This window comes from Podarcis vaucheri (assembly GCF_965113315.1).
Source record: "Podarcis vaucheri genome assembly, chromosome: 8".
Lineage (NCBI taxonomy): Eukaryota > Metazoa > Chordata > Lepidosauria > Squamata > Lacertidae > Podarcis > Podarcis vaucheri.
This window is the reverse complement of record NC_138766.1, coordinates 44,640,928-44,656,106: the sequence shown is the minus strand read 5'-3', so window position 1 is coordinate 44,656,106 and position 15,179 is coordinate 44,640,928. Positions and strand designations below refer to the sequence as shown.

Here is a 15,179-nt window from a genome sequence, read left to right as displayed (position 1 = left end):
GTATATTAACTGCGGTGTTTCAACCCAAGAGGGCTGATGAGACTATGCTCAATGCACTTTTTAACATAGGTAAGGTAAAGGTAACAGACCAATGGACAGTCAAATCTGACTATGGGGTGTGGCGCTTTCAGGCCAAGGGAGCAGTGTTTGTCTGCAGACAGCTTTTATGGGTCATGTGGCCAGCATGACTAAACCGCTTCCGGCGCATGGAACACTCTGATGAGTGCCAGAACACATGGAAAGGCCATTTACCTTCCCGCTACAGCAGTACCTATTACTCAGTACTCACGCTGGTATGCTTTTGAACTGCTGGGTTGGCAGGAGCTGGGACAGAGCAACGGGAGCTCAACCCATCACATGGATTCAAACTGCCAACCTTATGATTGGCAAGCCCAAGAGGCTCAGTGGTTTAGACCAGGTGCTTAGCAACCTACTATAAATGAGAAAATGTGAGACCCCATAAGAATCAACACGAAAATTATTATAGACCCCATCAATTCTTAATACAAGTGTCAGGGCTGCTACCCAGTCCCAGCTCACATAGGACCACGTTAGCCAGCGTTCACGTTAAAAGAGTCTTTATTGGGTTACAGGTTCCATTTCCAAACTGCAATGTGCAGCCCTACGTCTTCTATGTCAGACCGGCGAAGACCCGTCTGAGTCTCCGCCTCTAGCACACCAGCTTAATACCCTAGCCCTGCTCCACCTCCTGCGCCTTTCCTTCCGTCTCTGGGTCCTTCTGCCCCCCGGGGTCTCTTCTTTCCTACTCTCTTCTGACGCGGACCCCCCTGACCCTTCCGCCTCCTTGCGGCGGGCTTTGGGACCTGGCTCACTCTCCGGGCTGCTTACTGCGCCAGCTTCCGCTGCATTTGAACTTGGCGCGCGCGCCCAACTCTCTACCTTCCTCTTGATCGTTTCGTCGCTCCCCGAGGTGGGCGTGACTACTCCTGACTCATGCCCTCCCTCCTGCTGAAAGCCTCCGGAACCCGATGTCTGGTCCCCTTTCTCCCCGCTGCTCCCGGCTGGGCGCGTGGGTCCCGATCTCCAACTGCTGCTCTCTGATCCCTCTCTGGACCCTTCTTCCTGGGGTGTCCCCCTGCTTTCCCCCCTTGCTCTGACCGCTGGCGCTCCCTTCTGGGAATCCTCGGACTCACTGGACAGGCTCGGTGATCTCGGGTCGTCATCCCCACTCATCCTTCCTTCGTATTCCTCCCCCTCGCTCTCTGTCTCCTCCCTTCTCTGCGTCTCTGCTCCTGAACCCCTGACAACAAGTTAATATTTTTATAGTTGATTGCTGATTTGGGCGGTCCAAATGACCCAATATAGGTTCAGGAAAGTTCTCCGTTACGAACACAGATGTGTTAACCTGAATCATCATTTTATTCTTTATAACAGGTTATTAAACTCCATAAAACATGGACACACCTTTCTAGTTTCTTTTATTTTGCACTAACGATCAATCACTTAATCATGCTAGAGTGGAAAATGCCTGCTCAAGTATGCAGCAAGTAACATATGGATATAAAATCATTATATTTTCTTCATGCACTCACATGGTCATGTTACCATGGAATGCATATTTGGGGTTTGTTGGGCAAAGCTACTGTTAGAAAAAGACAGACACAGGTTACAGAACTCCGGATTAATAGTCCTGCTTTTCAAGACCCCACAGGTTGGTGGTGGTTTAAGACAAATCTAAAGTTTCATAACACACAACCATGATCCTTTCACTAGTGCAGAGACTCAAATTTCACGAAGAACAGATTCAGTCAAAGAGTAAAGTGACCTGCCATCATTCTTTAAAACAGACTACAGTTAAGGAGTCAAAGTTGGTTTTTAATGGCCCCTCAATTTCTTATTTCCACCTGTAGGGTGTGGTGGTCTAGTGTTTAACTACACACAGCTGTGACATAAAACTTATGTTTCCACAAGACATACTATTATACATTTTATTTCCATGTCTGGGCTTCTTTGCCTCAGTGTTTATATAAAGGAGTTTTAATATATATATATGTGTGTGTCAAAGTAGATTTTATACAACCCAATGTGGAAAAAAGGGTTCTCCAATGTTGCAATGGTATCCCTATGTGTGTACAAGTAAGAGAACAGGAGCAAATATTTGTACTTTGAGGTACCCTGATAGGGTTTGCTTTAATCTACTGCGTGTTTTTTTAAGAAGAATCATTTGGGTGATTTATATTTATTTTGCAATTACTCATGTAGTTGCATAAGGCATGAATATGAGCATTTTGTGCTCATCAACATCTGAAATAATTCAGCTTAATAATCAACTTCAAGGTGACATACTGAGAGTGGCCAAGAATATCTTCTAAAGGTGTATCAAAAATATGCCTCAGCAGTTGATGAATGCCTTCATTCATTACAAAATGAACTTTTTCACATTATTTCACTGCTTCTTTGAACACCAGCCTACACCCCATTTCCAGTTTGAAGCAGATCCGATTACCCAATTAGTACTATTAACTAAGGCAGGGGCCTTCACTTGTTGTATCAAGTTGAGAAAATTGCCCTTCTGTTGCAACTCTCCATAGATATAAATATGGGGACACATTTTGTTAAAGTAAATGTGTACAAAGCAGATGGTAGTTTTAAAAAAAAATATCATGACCACAAACCAATATTAATATAAACACAATGCTTAAGCAGCCAAGAAAGTTCCAAATGCATGTGAAATTCTTGTACATGAAACTTCAGACTAAAACATTCTTTACAAGAGACCTTTCTGAGAGATTTATCTAAAAGTGATAATATTTTGATGGTAAGTTATATTTTAATCACTTTTTGAAATTTGTTTTGATGCCTATGTAAAGCCCTGTGTGACCTTGCCTAGATTAAGAATGGTGTATAAATATTTTAGTAAGTAAAATAAAATCTCTGTTTAAAAAAGGATGTCACTTCCCACTGTCTCTAAATATTTCTAATAAAAAAGCATTTGGCATTCAAAGGTTTGTTCTACCAGAACAAAACTTCTCAATCACTTTTCAATAGTAAAAGAAATCTATCTTCCTGTTACCATATTGCCTAGTGCCACACCTGCCCATTCCACTATCTCATATCATCTTCCTAAAAAGCACTATGGTGAGAGCTTTCAAACATGTCTTTATTAATCATGGTGTGTTGTCTGAAACGTTGGCTGAAATCTCTCATCTGCAAAAAATACCTAAGAAAGGAAGTTAATCAGATATACAGCTGCATAAAACAAAGCTAGAATGCCAAATGAGTTCCCCCGCCTTCTGGCAAATGTCAAAGATGTGTCGGCACATGTATTTTGTGTCATTCCAGATAACAATATGAATGACATCATACATCCTTTTCACAACTTCCCTCTACTCCTGTCATACTAATGTTTGTACAACTTTCTGAGAGGCAAAAAATAAGTGGGGTGGGGAAGAAAATTTAAGCAAGTCTTAAAAATGCAAAGAAATATACACTGCATAGCAGAAACATGTATTTTCTGTATAAAACTTACAGTGGTACCTTGGGTTAAGTACTTAATTCATTCTGGAGGTCTGTTCTTAACCTGAAACTGTTCTTAACCTGAAGCACTACTTCAGATAGTGGGGCCTCCTGCTGCCACCGCGCTGCCGGAGCACAATTTCTGTTCTCATCCTGAAGCAAAGTTCTTAACCTGAGGTACTATTTCTGGGTTAGCGGAGTCTGTAACCTGAAGCGTATGTAACCTGAAGCGTATGTAACCCGAGGTACCACTGTATTGTTAATAAACTAAAACTAGATCTTGGTCACAGTTTACATGCTTAGCTGAGTGGGAATGTTCAGAGAAACATGCGGAAATGAAACACTCAAGTGCTGGTGATCAGTGTCACTTAAGGGAAACATGGCCCCTAGCTCCCATACCAGCCCAGGTACACTGATAGACTTCTGCCCACATGGTTTAGCTTTCCAGTATATTTACAAGCATGCAAGCTACAGATGACCTAAATGTGCTGAGTCTCATTTGTATGGTTTTCACACACAGAAGGAATGCAGCCATATTGGCAGACATATTTAGCCATACCCGAACTGCTATGATTGAGCAAGTATAAGGGAAATGGCAACTCTGAAAGGTTTGTTCAAGGAGATTCTTAGGCAGTGATCCAAGTAAACTATATGTGCTCAGGGTTCTCTTGTAAAGCTTCCCCCGCTCTTCCACAATTCTGATGGAGTGTCCCACAACCACCATGCTGCTATTAAGCTTAGGAAATAGCTGGAGAAAGGTTGCCTTGAAGGAAAAAGAAGGCTGGGAGAGAAAGAATGTGAAGTACCTCTGCAGACTGAATTTCTTAGCATTAAATGGAATCTGAAGGATGCATAGGTAGTCCTAGTAGTAAAATGACTTTTTAAAAGCATTCACTCTCTTCTTGAAAACCCTTGTGTATTTGGTTAACGAAAGGCATACAAATAGCACCCAAAACAACAACAGCTAGTCAGTGGTCAGGCACAACAACATGTTCTGAAACATCTGCTGTTTACATCTTCCACAAGGTAAACATGATAAACAAGATGAGAGACTTAGCTGAGTTTTCAAGCATTCCGGGGATGTGTTTAGATATTCTTTCCACCACCCTCACCTCTTACATTTGTCATGTTTACATATCTTGTACTTACAGCATATCCCAATCATGGTCTGAACACTTGCTACCATCCCCTGCAAATCCAAGCAATCTCACTGAGACCTCCTAAACCCTAACACACTCTGCTTTTCTTCCTCCAAGCTTTCCTGGCAGTGGGTCAGCTCTGGCATGACATTTTCACTAGAGGTTTCAGAGTGAGGCCTCTCTCTATGGTGCAATCTGCATTGCTGTAACATGCATGCCCATGGAGTCCTGGGATATGCAGTATATTTATCAGGATGCCTGGGATGCTAAGGATTGGCTTTCCTCATATAGGTCCAGTGGAGTGCTAAGATAATTAGATGAGGCCTAGCTGATAGTACCACAACCTGTTGTCGCCTGGCAGAAGTGTTTTCCCTGGATGCGACTGCAACTGCATAAGTGGAATGCCCACAATGGGCTTAGGTAAGTTTATTATCTGCACTGAGTACAAACAGCCTCAACTGCTAGACTATTAGCATTGATTCAAAAGTCTTACATCACATTCCCAAGCCCATATTCCCAGCATGTTCATACTTCTGGCTCAGTGACATCTACACTGGCTTGGTCATGTACACAGAATGGAAGAAGGTAGGATCTCCAAGGATGATCTATGGGGAGCTGGTTTCAGGCACTAGGCCTCTTGGCAATCAACTCTATATTACAAAGATGTCTGCAAATGTGACATGAAGGCTAGCAACATATGGGATGATCGCAGTGCCTGGAGAAGGTCAGGTTGTGTATCCACAGCAGAGACCAGAGGAGGAATGACCTCTGGGAGGACTGCAGAGAGAAGAAATGCCATGATGCAAAATTAGATACCTTCGTCTGCCCCAAACATGTATCTCCGGCATCAGTCTTTACAGCCATAGCAGGCACTGTAACTCTCCAACAGTTTGACTTTACCCCTGAAGGCACATTCTTCCATAGTCTCCTGAGACAGATGCATACCAACACCACAGCTGTATTGTACCATCAAAATTAGTATTGTTGCTACTGAACAAGCAGAAGCAAACACAGTCTGCAAATAGTGAGCCATTCATTACACGTCAAAATGACAGCCCTTGAGTTTTGTTAGTATTAATTTCTTCCCTTAAACCCTAATGAGACACTTTTTCTGCCTCCAGATGAATTACAATAGTTTGATACATTATTCTTCTGGCAACTCCTGCAGCCAAGCTGGTGCCAAACGTATTGCTCTGCTTTCCTTTGGACCACATCAGTGAGGCCGAGGGGGGCGGGGTCTTGTCATCTGGGCGGCCCAGGACCTCCATGCACACTGTCTAGGTTTCCACCCCAGGGAGGTCAATTAGTTGCTGCTAACACAGCGGTTTGACTAACAACAAATGCACTTGTTTCTGAGCAAGTCACTAAGCCAGCAGAAATCAATTAAATAATAATAATTGCTGCCTATGAGGCAGTAAGTGTTTACAATTTCTCTGAGCTGTCTTCTGAGAAGAGAGTCAATAATGCTGTTGTAGTTGCAGAATTTGACGAGAACTCTCTGCCAAAGACTAATGAGACAGTAGTAAAAGTATTTTGAGCTCTGTATTATAGACCTCTAGATTAGACTACTACCATAATGTACCTGAGGCCACCCTTGAAAGAAATGTTTGAAAAATCCAGCTACAAATTCTTATATGAAACTCTTCCCACCCAGCCAGGAGTTTCGAATATTGTTTTTTAAATGTTTGAACTTTTGGAGTTTTTCCCCCTTTAATTAAAATTCATCAAATTTGGTTAATGTACAAATATCCCAAAGTATAAAATTTACATATGGTTTAATATTCTATAACAGTGTGGCAAGGATAAATATATGTGCTTGTTTCCCAGTACAAGACATATCACTCCTTTATAGAAGAGATCATATTGTTTCAGTAATGGTTTCTGATACTAAAGCAGGGTGTGGAAGCACACATTCTTTATCTCTGAACAGGAGGTTTTGGGGAAAACACACTTCGATGAAATTAGTCCTTACCAGCAACCACGGAGCACACAAATATAGGATCAAGAGCAGGTAAAACCACACTTCCTGTTAACAATTGTAATATAACACTTTCATAAAAACAGTCTGCAAGAAATCCCCCAAAGGGAATAAACATTTCTATAAGCAACAGAGCAGACCTTATGGTATCTGGTTACATTCCAGTGGCAACAGAAAAGCATTAAAAGAAGATACTCCTCCTTCCATTTATGCAGAGAACATGGAAACATCCACTGCTCCTAGTTTTAGACAGTTGGCAGTTTAAAGCAGCTTTCTTTCAGATAGTTTTGTGTGTGTTCTGATTGTTGGTTCTGAGCAAAGTGTAACAATGGAAAAGAAATTTGTTCTCCTTTTTTTTTTTTGCATCAGACCAGCCTAATTAGGCATTCCTCAACTTGCTTTGAGGATCTATTATGTACTTCCTGATTTTGCAATAGCATCTCAGTCCTAAAATATTATTTTACATTTTAAAATGAATACTAAAAATAGATTTTAGGACAGAATAAGCCTCATAGTAATCTGGTGAACCGGGTTCACGTCTCAGCTCCTCCACATGCAGCTGCTGGGTGACCTTGGGCTAGTCACACTTCCTTGAAGTCTCTCAGCCCCACTCACCTCACAGAGTGTTTGTTGTGGGGGAGGAAGGGAAAGGAGAATGTTAGCTGCTTTGAGACTCCTTAGGGTAGTGATAAAGCGGGATATCAAATCCAAACCCTTCTTCTTCTCACTTCTGGGGATTCTCCTAACCCTCCAGAGAAGATTTACAGTGCACATGGAGGGAGGAGAAGGTGAGGAAGTTCTATTGCACAGCAAAAACTCCTTGCACTAGCAGAACTGTTCAGCCAGGTACCGCCCAGTATCTCTTTTTCCGATTATCTCTTTCCACACAACTTTCATGCTTTTGTTCACCACTCATTTTATCCATTTCCCTGATTTGTCATTCAACATGTAGCCCTTTAATTTTCTTCTGCTTTCAATTCATTCTCCTTTCTGTAGTTCACACACTATCCTTAAAGAAATATATTAACCAAGGAATCTAAGTGTTGCAATTATTATTCATTCCTTTGCAAGACTGCCATGCAAATGGAATATACTGGCAAATGTACGTACACCCCCCCCACACACACCCATGCATCTTACCCCCAAATAAACTTTGATTGCCATTTATATTGGGTGATATTTAATGTTTGTCAGAGCAGATCCACTAAAAGAAATGGACCTGTCCATTGATTTCAAGGGTCTACTCAGAGTATCACTTAGTTGGACACATCACCCATTATATTTATACTTGACAAAAGGAAAAGCTTATCTCCAAATTATTTCTTATGTGATTGAAATGATATCCCCATAATGGCAATAATGTAAAGAAAGGGAAATTATTTGTAAGATAAATAAGTATACATAGAAGCCATTCATAGTACATTTTGAAAATCTAAAACAAAATAATGTGTTTGCATAAAAAAAATATATAGTGACGGGTAGTAAACACATTCCATTTATTTAGGAATTTGCTGGTTGGAAAAAATCATTCATAAAAATTTCTTTCCACTATTAATCACTAGGACCAATATTGTTCAACTCCTGCTATTTCACTGTTTATAAACTGAAAAACAATTTTAATGGTTACATCCTTGTAGTGTATTTTTAAAAGTAATAACATGACAATTTTTATACACTGTATAAGCCGAGGCACCTAATTTTAGAACAAAATACTGGGAAAACTTATTGACTCGAGTATAAGCCGGTTCACCACACCACAAACATGGTGGTGGCGGCAGCGGCGGAGGAAGAACAAGTAGCCCAAAAGGGCTCATTTCGGGCCGCTTGTCCCTCTGCCACCGCCTCTTCCGCTCGCAAGAGCAGGCATAGGAGCCATGGTTGGGAGAGGCACAGCGCAGCACAGAACCTCTCCCAACCACGGCTCCCGTGCCTGCCCTTGCGAGAGGCGGGCAGCGGCGGAGGGACCAGCGGCGAGAAAGGGCTCCTTTCAGACCACTCCTCCCGCCACTGCCGCCTCACTCGAGTATAAGCAGAGGACGGCTTTTTCAGCATAAAAAATGTGCTGAAAAAATCGGCTTATACTCGAGTATATATGGTAGGTCTATTTAACTGTCAAAACAAAATCAGGCTAATATTAGATTGGACAGCTTTCTTTTCTTCTAAGAAAACTTCTGAAATAGACTGCAGCTTTGGAAAGATTTTGTATGCTTCATTACTCCTGACTTACCTATAAAGTTTTCATTCCACTTAGTTTATAAGAATGATGCTTAATATTAAATCCAAACAATAAATCCAAATTTAGAAAGCCAGAAATGTGTTACAAATCTAAGCATTTTAAGACACATTACTTTTTCTTTCTTTTTTTTTTACTGTTGATGGATAATCCTTAATGGTTTAAAAGAAAACAAGATTTCCTTCAAAGGCATCAATATTTCTAAATAGCTGGACTGAGTTTACTCAACTGTCAGCAGAGTAGGGCACCAATAGTTCATGTTTTCTTTGCTAGTTAACCAAATGTTAAAACTGAATGCAGTCGAGCTCTATTTATGTTTACATTTAACTTTTTAAAAACAGATTTAAAATTTCAGTGGTAACTAGAGAGCATGTTTCCCATTCTTTCTGCACTTCCATCTTCCATTCTATTAGCTAAGAGACCAAGCACTCTTACGATGTACCTTAATATCAAAAAGGTTACAAAACAACTTTTTGAGGGTCAATGTCAACAGGAGCTGGGAAACATCTGTTTCAGAATGAATCATTCCTCTAGAACAAGAGTGAAACTGTATCTGATCATGGGGTAACACTCAGTCAGCCTACCCCAGCATGACACCTTCCATATGTTTTAGACTACAGTTCTCATCATGTTTTAACACTGGGGTGAATTAAAAAAAAACAAAAAACGGAGGGCACCAAGCAGCAAAGACTGACCTAGGCAACAAATCTAAAATATGGCATGGCAATTTGTAAAAGAGGCCAAAGGGCACCATGCATAACCTAGAGGCTTTTGGAAAGAAATACCATGTACTGGTGTTTATCTGACAATGGTAGAAAACTGCAAGCCACGCATATGATTATCTCTTGATATAAACTCTACAGAAAGGGCAGGGATGAGCGTACAGTGAAGGCATGGAGTCAAACAAACTGGAAATCTCAAATTAATTGTTGTAAGTGGCAACAACCGACCCTAAAATTTCATACTGAGAATACACTATCAGGTGATCTTTCGATGGAGAAAGGAATCAGAGGAATATCCAAAGATAACTGTGCTTTAATAGCCGATAACCATACACTGGATAAATGCATATTCTGGTCATGACAAAGAGGCAAACATTACAGGCACCCTAAATGACTGTTCCCCTAGAACATGTTGTCATGGAACTTACTGCAGAAGTGTGGCCCCTGTCTACCAAAAGGGCAGCAGTTATGCTCAGTTTCAACAGGTTCTGTAGAAGAAATCTCCAACTACACATAGCTGTTTTTTACACTAGTAGAAAACTAAATAAGGAAGTGAAAGAAATGCATCTTGAGAAGTTTGAAAAACTTTATTTTGCTTACAAATTACATAGCCATAATCCTAAATAAAGCACTTTCCTGAAGCAGAATTACGACAAATCCTAGAAACCATGACAACAAAACCAGTATTGGTGATAGTCACAATATCCTTCCTACATAAAGAGCTGTGAAGAACGTTAGAAAAATAAAAAGGATACTCACAGTTATAATCAGGTTTAATACTTTTACCAGCTTCAAGGCTGTTTATTGTGATTTGAAATACGATGTGCAGAAGCAGAAATGTTAGACTCATGAAGCACAAGGATTTTAGTAACCGGCCTGTATGCCCTAAAAGACACAAAACACAAATCAGAGCTAGTTAATGTGACAAAAAACATTGGCACAGATAAAACTGCAAGAAGTGCTAAAATATTTATGCATATAAAATATATTGTAAAGGCGGATGAAGTTAAAAAAAAAAAGCACAAATAAGAAATACTTCCAACAATGTTCCAACCAGTGTTATCTTCACAGTTGTAGCACCCTGTTCCACCACAGTCAAACACACACACACACACACACACACACACACACACACACATATTCTACATTATGCATATGGGATAAATTAGGCTAAATGGGTATCAAGCCTTCTTCAAATTCAGTTAAATATTGGATAAAACATTTGTTTTGATGATAGACAAACCACACATTTGTTCCTATATGTTAATAAATAATTATTATTATTATTATTATTATTATTATTATTATTTATTTATTTATTTATACCCCGCCCATCTGGCTGGGTTGCCAAGTCACTCTGGGTGGCTTCCAAAAAAAATATTAAAATACTGTACTACATCAAACATTAAAAGCCTCCCTAAACAGGGCCGCCTTCAGATGTCATAAAAGTGTGATTACACATACATTTATTTTCCTTGCTGCAGATAATATATGATAACAAATCTTTAAGCCTGCCTTTTTTCCATTCCTTATTTTAATGTACTGATTCAAAAAAGAATAATTAATATGAATCTAAGGTATCTTCTTTCTTTCTTTCTTTCTTTCTTGAGAAGGAAGCTCGGATAAATTTGTAGTAAAAAACACATGATTAAAAAAACAACTAGATTCAGAAATCCAAACAGAACAGGAGCTAAATAAGAGGAAAAATCCTATTCACACTAAACCTTTTGCAGGACTTCCTGTTTTTTGAGAGCTTTTCGTGCCCAGAATAGTATTAGAAGCTGCATCCTCTGCATCAATAGACAATTCCACCCTTCAAGCCAGTTACACTCTCTAACTCATAAGTTGGCCTAAGCAAGTTGCCCATTTTGTTAACAAAATATTATGTCAGACAGGACTTGCACCATTCTCATTATTTCCAGAGGACTGTTTTCAAAATTCAAAACATAAAAACAGCAAACTTGTCATGTATCTACTTCTAATCAAGTAAGACACACGAATGAAATAAAATCTAGGGGTAATATAATGCATGTTTATCACTGGATGGCATCATAGCATGAACCCATTAGTATGTGAACTGCGAAATTGGTTTTCCTGCAAACCACACAGCCCTATGTCTCAATCATTTAGAGCCCCCAAAGCCTTTCTACCTCCACCAGAGTAGGTGGAGGCAGGCAGGCACAGGTCAGAAACAAAATATGATGGATAGCACAGCTCTTTAGAACTTTACTCCAGGCCCATGCTCTGTGGTTTGGTCATGCAAATGCAGGACTGTGTGGCTGACAGTCATTGTTTTCTTGTGACGGTGGCACTCTCTGGTGGCAATAGCAACTATGGCAGGAAGGTAAATGTGCAGTACAGGAATAAAAGCAGGAGTAGATTGGTCTGGTGGGCAGACTGGGTACAGGCAGGCATACTGCTGCCACTGGAATATAAGCCATGCTAAAAATAAATGGAAAAGATGGAGGGCACAAGGAGAAGGGAACGACAGAGGATGGGATGGTTGGATAGTGTTCTCAAAACTACCAGCATGAGTTTGATTAAACTGCAGGAGGGCAGTGGAAGACAGAAGTGCCTGGCGTGCTCTGGTCCATGGGGTCACGAAGAGTCGGACACGACTAAACGACTAAACAACAACAACAACAAAAATAAATACTGATATAGGTTTGTGGGGAGACCCCCCCTAAACCCAGGAAATTAATGAATGTCAGAATGTAGCTAATATTTGGGATAGGAAGGGAAAATGCAAACTGTAGACCTGTGACAGACAAGGAATCCTTGGGTGGGCTCATGCAAACCAGCCTGGCTGGGCTAGTTAAATGCAGAGCCATCAAGAAACAATACTGGGTCATATTGGCAATGCAAAAGAACTGTCCCTCCCCACCCCAGCTCTGAGGAGTGGACAGAGACAGGAGAATTGACAGGTTACCAAGGTAATGGGCTGGGAGTGAGGTAACAGGAAAAGAGGGTATGTGTGTTTTTTGCAAAGAACAGAAGGCGCTGCTGACTGTAGAGGCTGCAACCCAGAGACTGGGCAGCATGGGCTGACTGCTCTTGACTCAAGTTGGCTGAATCTGAGAGAAGCAAAAAGAGACACCCTGGAGATGTAATTCTGTGAAATCTAGTCCTCTCCATGTAATTCCAAGTGTAAAGGTAAAGGTAAAGGTACCCCTGCCCAAACGGGCCAGTCTTGACAGACTCTGGGGTTTGTGCGCCCATCTCACATCTATAGGCCAGGGGCCAGCGCTGTCCGGAGAAACTTCCGGGTCACGTGGCCAGCATGACAAAGCTGCATCTGGCGAGCCAGCGCAGCACACGGAACGCCGTTTACCTTCCCGCTGGTAAGCGGTACCTATTTATCTACTTGCACCCGGGGGTGCTTTCAAACTGCTAGGTTGGCAGGCGCTGGGACCGAGCAGCGGGAGCGCACCCCGCCGCGGGGATTCAAACCGCCGACCTTTCGATTGGCAAGCCCTAGGCGCTGAGGCTTTAACCCACAGCGCCACCCGCGTCCCGTTAATTCCAAGTGTATAGAGATGTAAAATAAATTATATATTTTAAAAAGCTACAGTCTCTGCTGTGCCCTGAATTCACCATGGAAACACGACCCTGGGTGAGTTCCTGGAGCCCCTGGAATCTTGCTACCACCCGCCAAAGACTGGCAAGGAAATTTTAGAATAAAGAAGCATTGCTGTTAGATCCAATATGGTATTCTTAAACCTAACCCTTGAAGAAGTCTGATACTGTATAGTCGCTGGGTGTGTAGTGTCATTATATACTGTAGCTTAGTCACAAAGTAACACTGGGCTAAATTGCATCTTTGCAGAATCAGGGGTATCCAGTTACTGTTCTGTTTTCGTTGTAGAGAGACAATAGTTGTTTAGCTTCCTCACAGATTATTCTCTATGCCTTCAATGATAGCAGATTTGCCTCTCTTCTTCAGGCCGAACCAAGCAGACAAACTCCCAGAAATGTGTGGAAAGAGTGTAAAGTCAACATGGAAGTACATGACATTGCTACAGATTACAACCAACGTTTTCAGTTCAAATATTAGTCAGCATTATAAACAGGAAGCAGAAGTTCAACAGACCGTGCCATATTCTTCACTGAAGCTATGTTTCAAACGACAGTAGGCAGACTCTTACGGGCATTCACATAGGATATCATACTTTATTCTACATAATGTAAGAGGGGAAATTATATATATATATATATATATATGCAGGTTTTGGTGTCTTCGGGTGTCTTCCCGTGTAAGAGTCGGGGTGTCTGTGCGACGTTTCGACGAGGTCTCACTCGTCATCTTCAGGCTGGTGCTTTCGGCTTCTTGTTACTGGAACAGAGCAGAGTCTGGTGTTTGAGTTCCTATAAATACTGTTGAGGGGTGTGGTGTATAGCCTCCAACGTTCTGGGCAAAGAGGAAGTTCCTAGATTAGTGTGCCTTTTCTTCTTTTGTTCCTTAATTACTTGAGGGATATCTTGGGTGATTTCATGAGTGGTATTCAGAATATCACTGGGTGGGTCATTAAGTGTAGATTAGTTGCTAAAGCTTTCGTGTCTTGACCTCTTGAGCTTGTGAAGAGTTTTTCTGAGAAGATGGCTGTGCTGCATTAAGTTGTGCTCTGGCTTGGCTTCGTGTATAGGGGCGAGCTATGGTTTTGTGCCTTGTGCCAGCCAGATCTGTGTAGGGATTGCAGGGGGGTGCAGCATCCGGAGGTGCCACTATAGTTTGGCTACTGGATGGAGTCTGTAATATGTCTGTGGAGAGGGTCTGGGTTTGGGTCTGGTGTGGTTGATTGGTGACGGCGTTCTGTGTGCCTCTGGTTCTGGTGTCGGTTTTTGTGGGGAGGGCTAATTTCCAGATGTCTGGCAGGCGGGACGTGTCGTCACGCTTGTTCATGTTGTGAGGGTGTTTCTCTATCTCGATGGCTTCCATGATTATTCTCTTGTGGTGATGTTCCATGTTAAAGAGCAATTTGGAATCTGCAAAATTAATTTCATGTCCTGTTTCTTTCATGTGTTGGAAAAGAGAGGAAGTTTTTTCTTCTTTTTTGACGGCATTCTTGTGTTCTGCGATACGTGCATTTATTCGTCTGTTTGTTTGTCCAATGTACGTGGCTGGGCAGACTTTGCAGGGTATTTCATAGACCCCTTGGTTTTCCAGCTAGAGAAACACCCTCACAACATGAACAAGCGTGACGACACGTCCCGCCTGCCAGACATCTGGAAATTAGCCCTCCCCACAAAAACCGACACCAGAACCAGAGGCACACAGAACGCCGTCACCAATCAACCACACCAGACCCAAACCCAGACCCTCTCCACAGACATATTACAGACTCCATCCAGTAGCCAAACTATAGTGGCACCTCCGGATGCTGCACCCCCCTGCAATCCCTACACAGATCTGGCTGGCACAAGGCACAAAACCATAGCTCGCCCCTATACACGAAGCCAAGCCAGAGCACAACTTAATGCAGCACAGCCATCTTCTCAGAAAAACTCTTCACAAGCTCAAGAGGTCAAGACACGAAAGCTTTAGCAACTAATCTACACTTAATGACCCACCCAGTGATATTCTGAATACCACTCATGAAATCACCCAAGATATCCCTCAAGTAATTAAGGAA

The 15,179-nt window shown here is 41.7% G+C and overlaps 1 protein-coding gene across 5 annotated transcripts in view; it reads right to left on the bottom strand.

The window, feature by feature from the left end:
- Positions 1–15,179, bottom strand: part of PIEZO2 (piezo type mechanosensitive ion channel component 2) — a 211,056-nt gene that overhangs the window by 121,734 nt on the left and 74,143 nt on the right. For all 5 annotated transcript variants that reach the window (XM_082234898.1, XM_082234901.1, XM_082234902.1 and 2 more), the window contains exon 3: positions 10,309–10,434. In XM_082234898.1, coding sequence (XP_082091024.1) covers positions 10,309–10,434 — 126 coding nt within the window. The remainder of the gene's footprint in view (positions 1–10,308; positions 10,435–15,179) is intronic.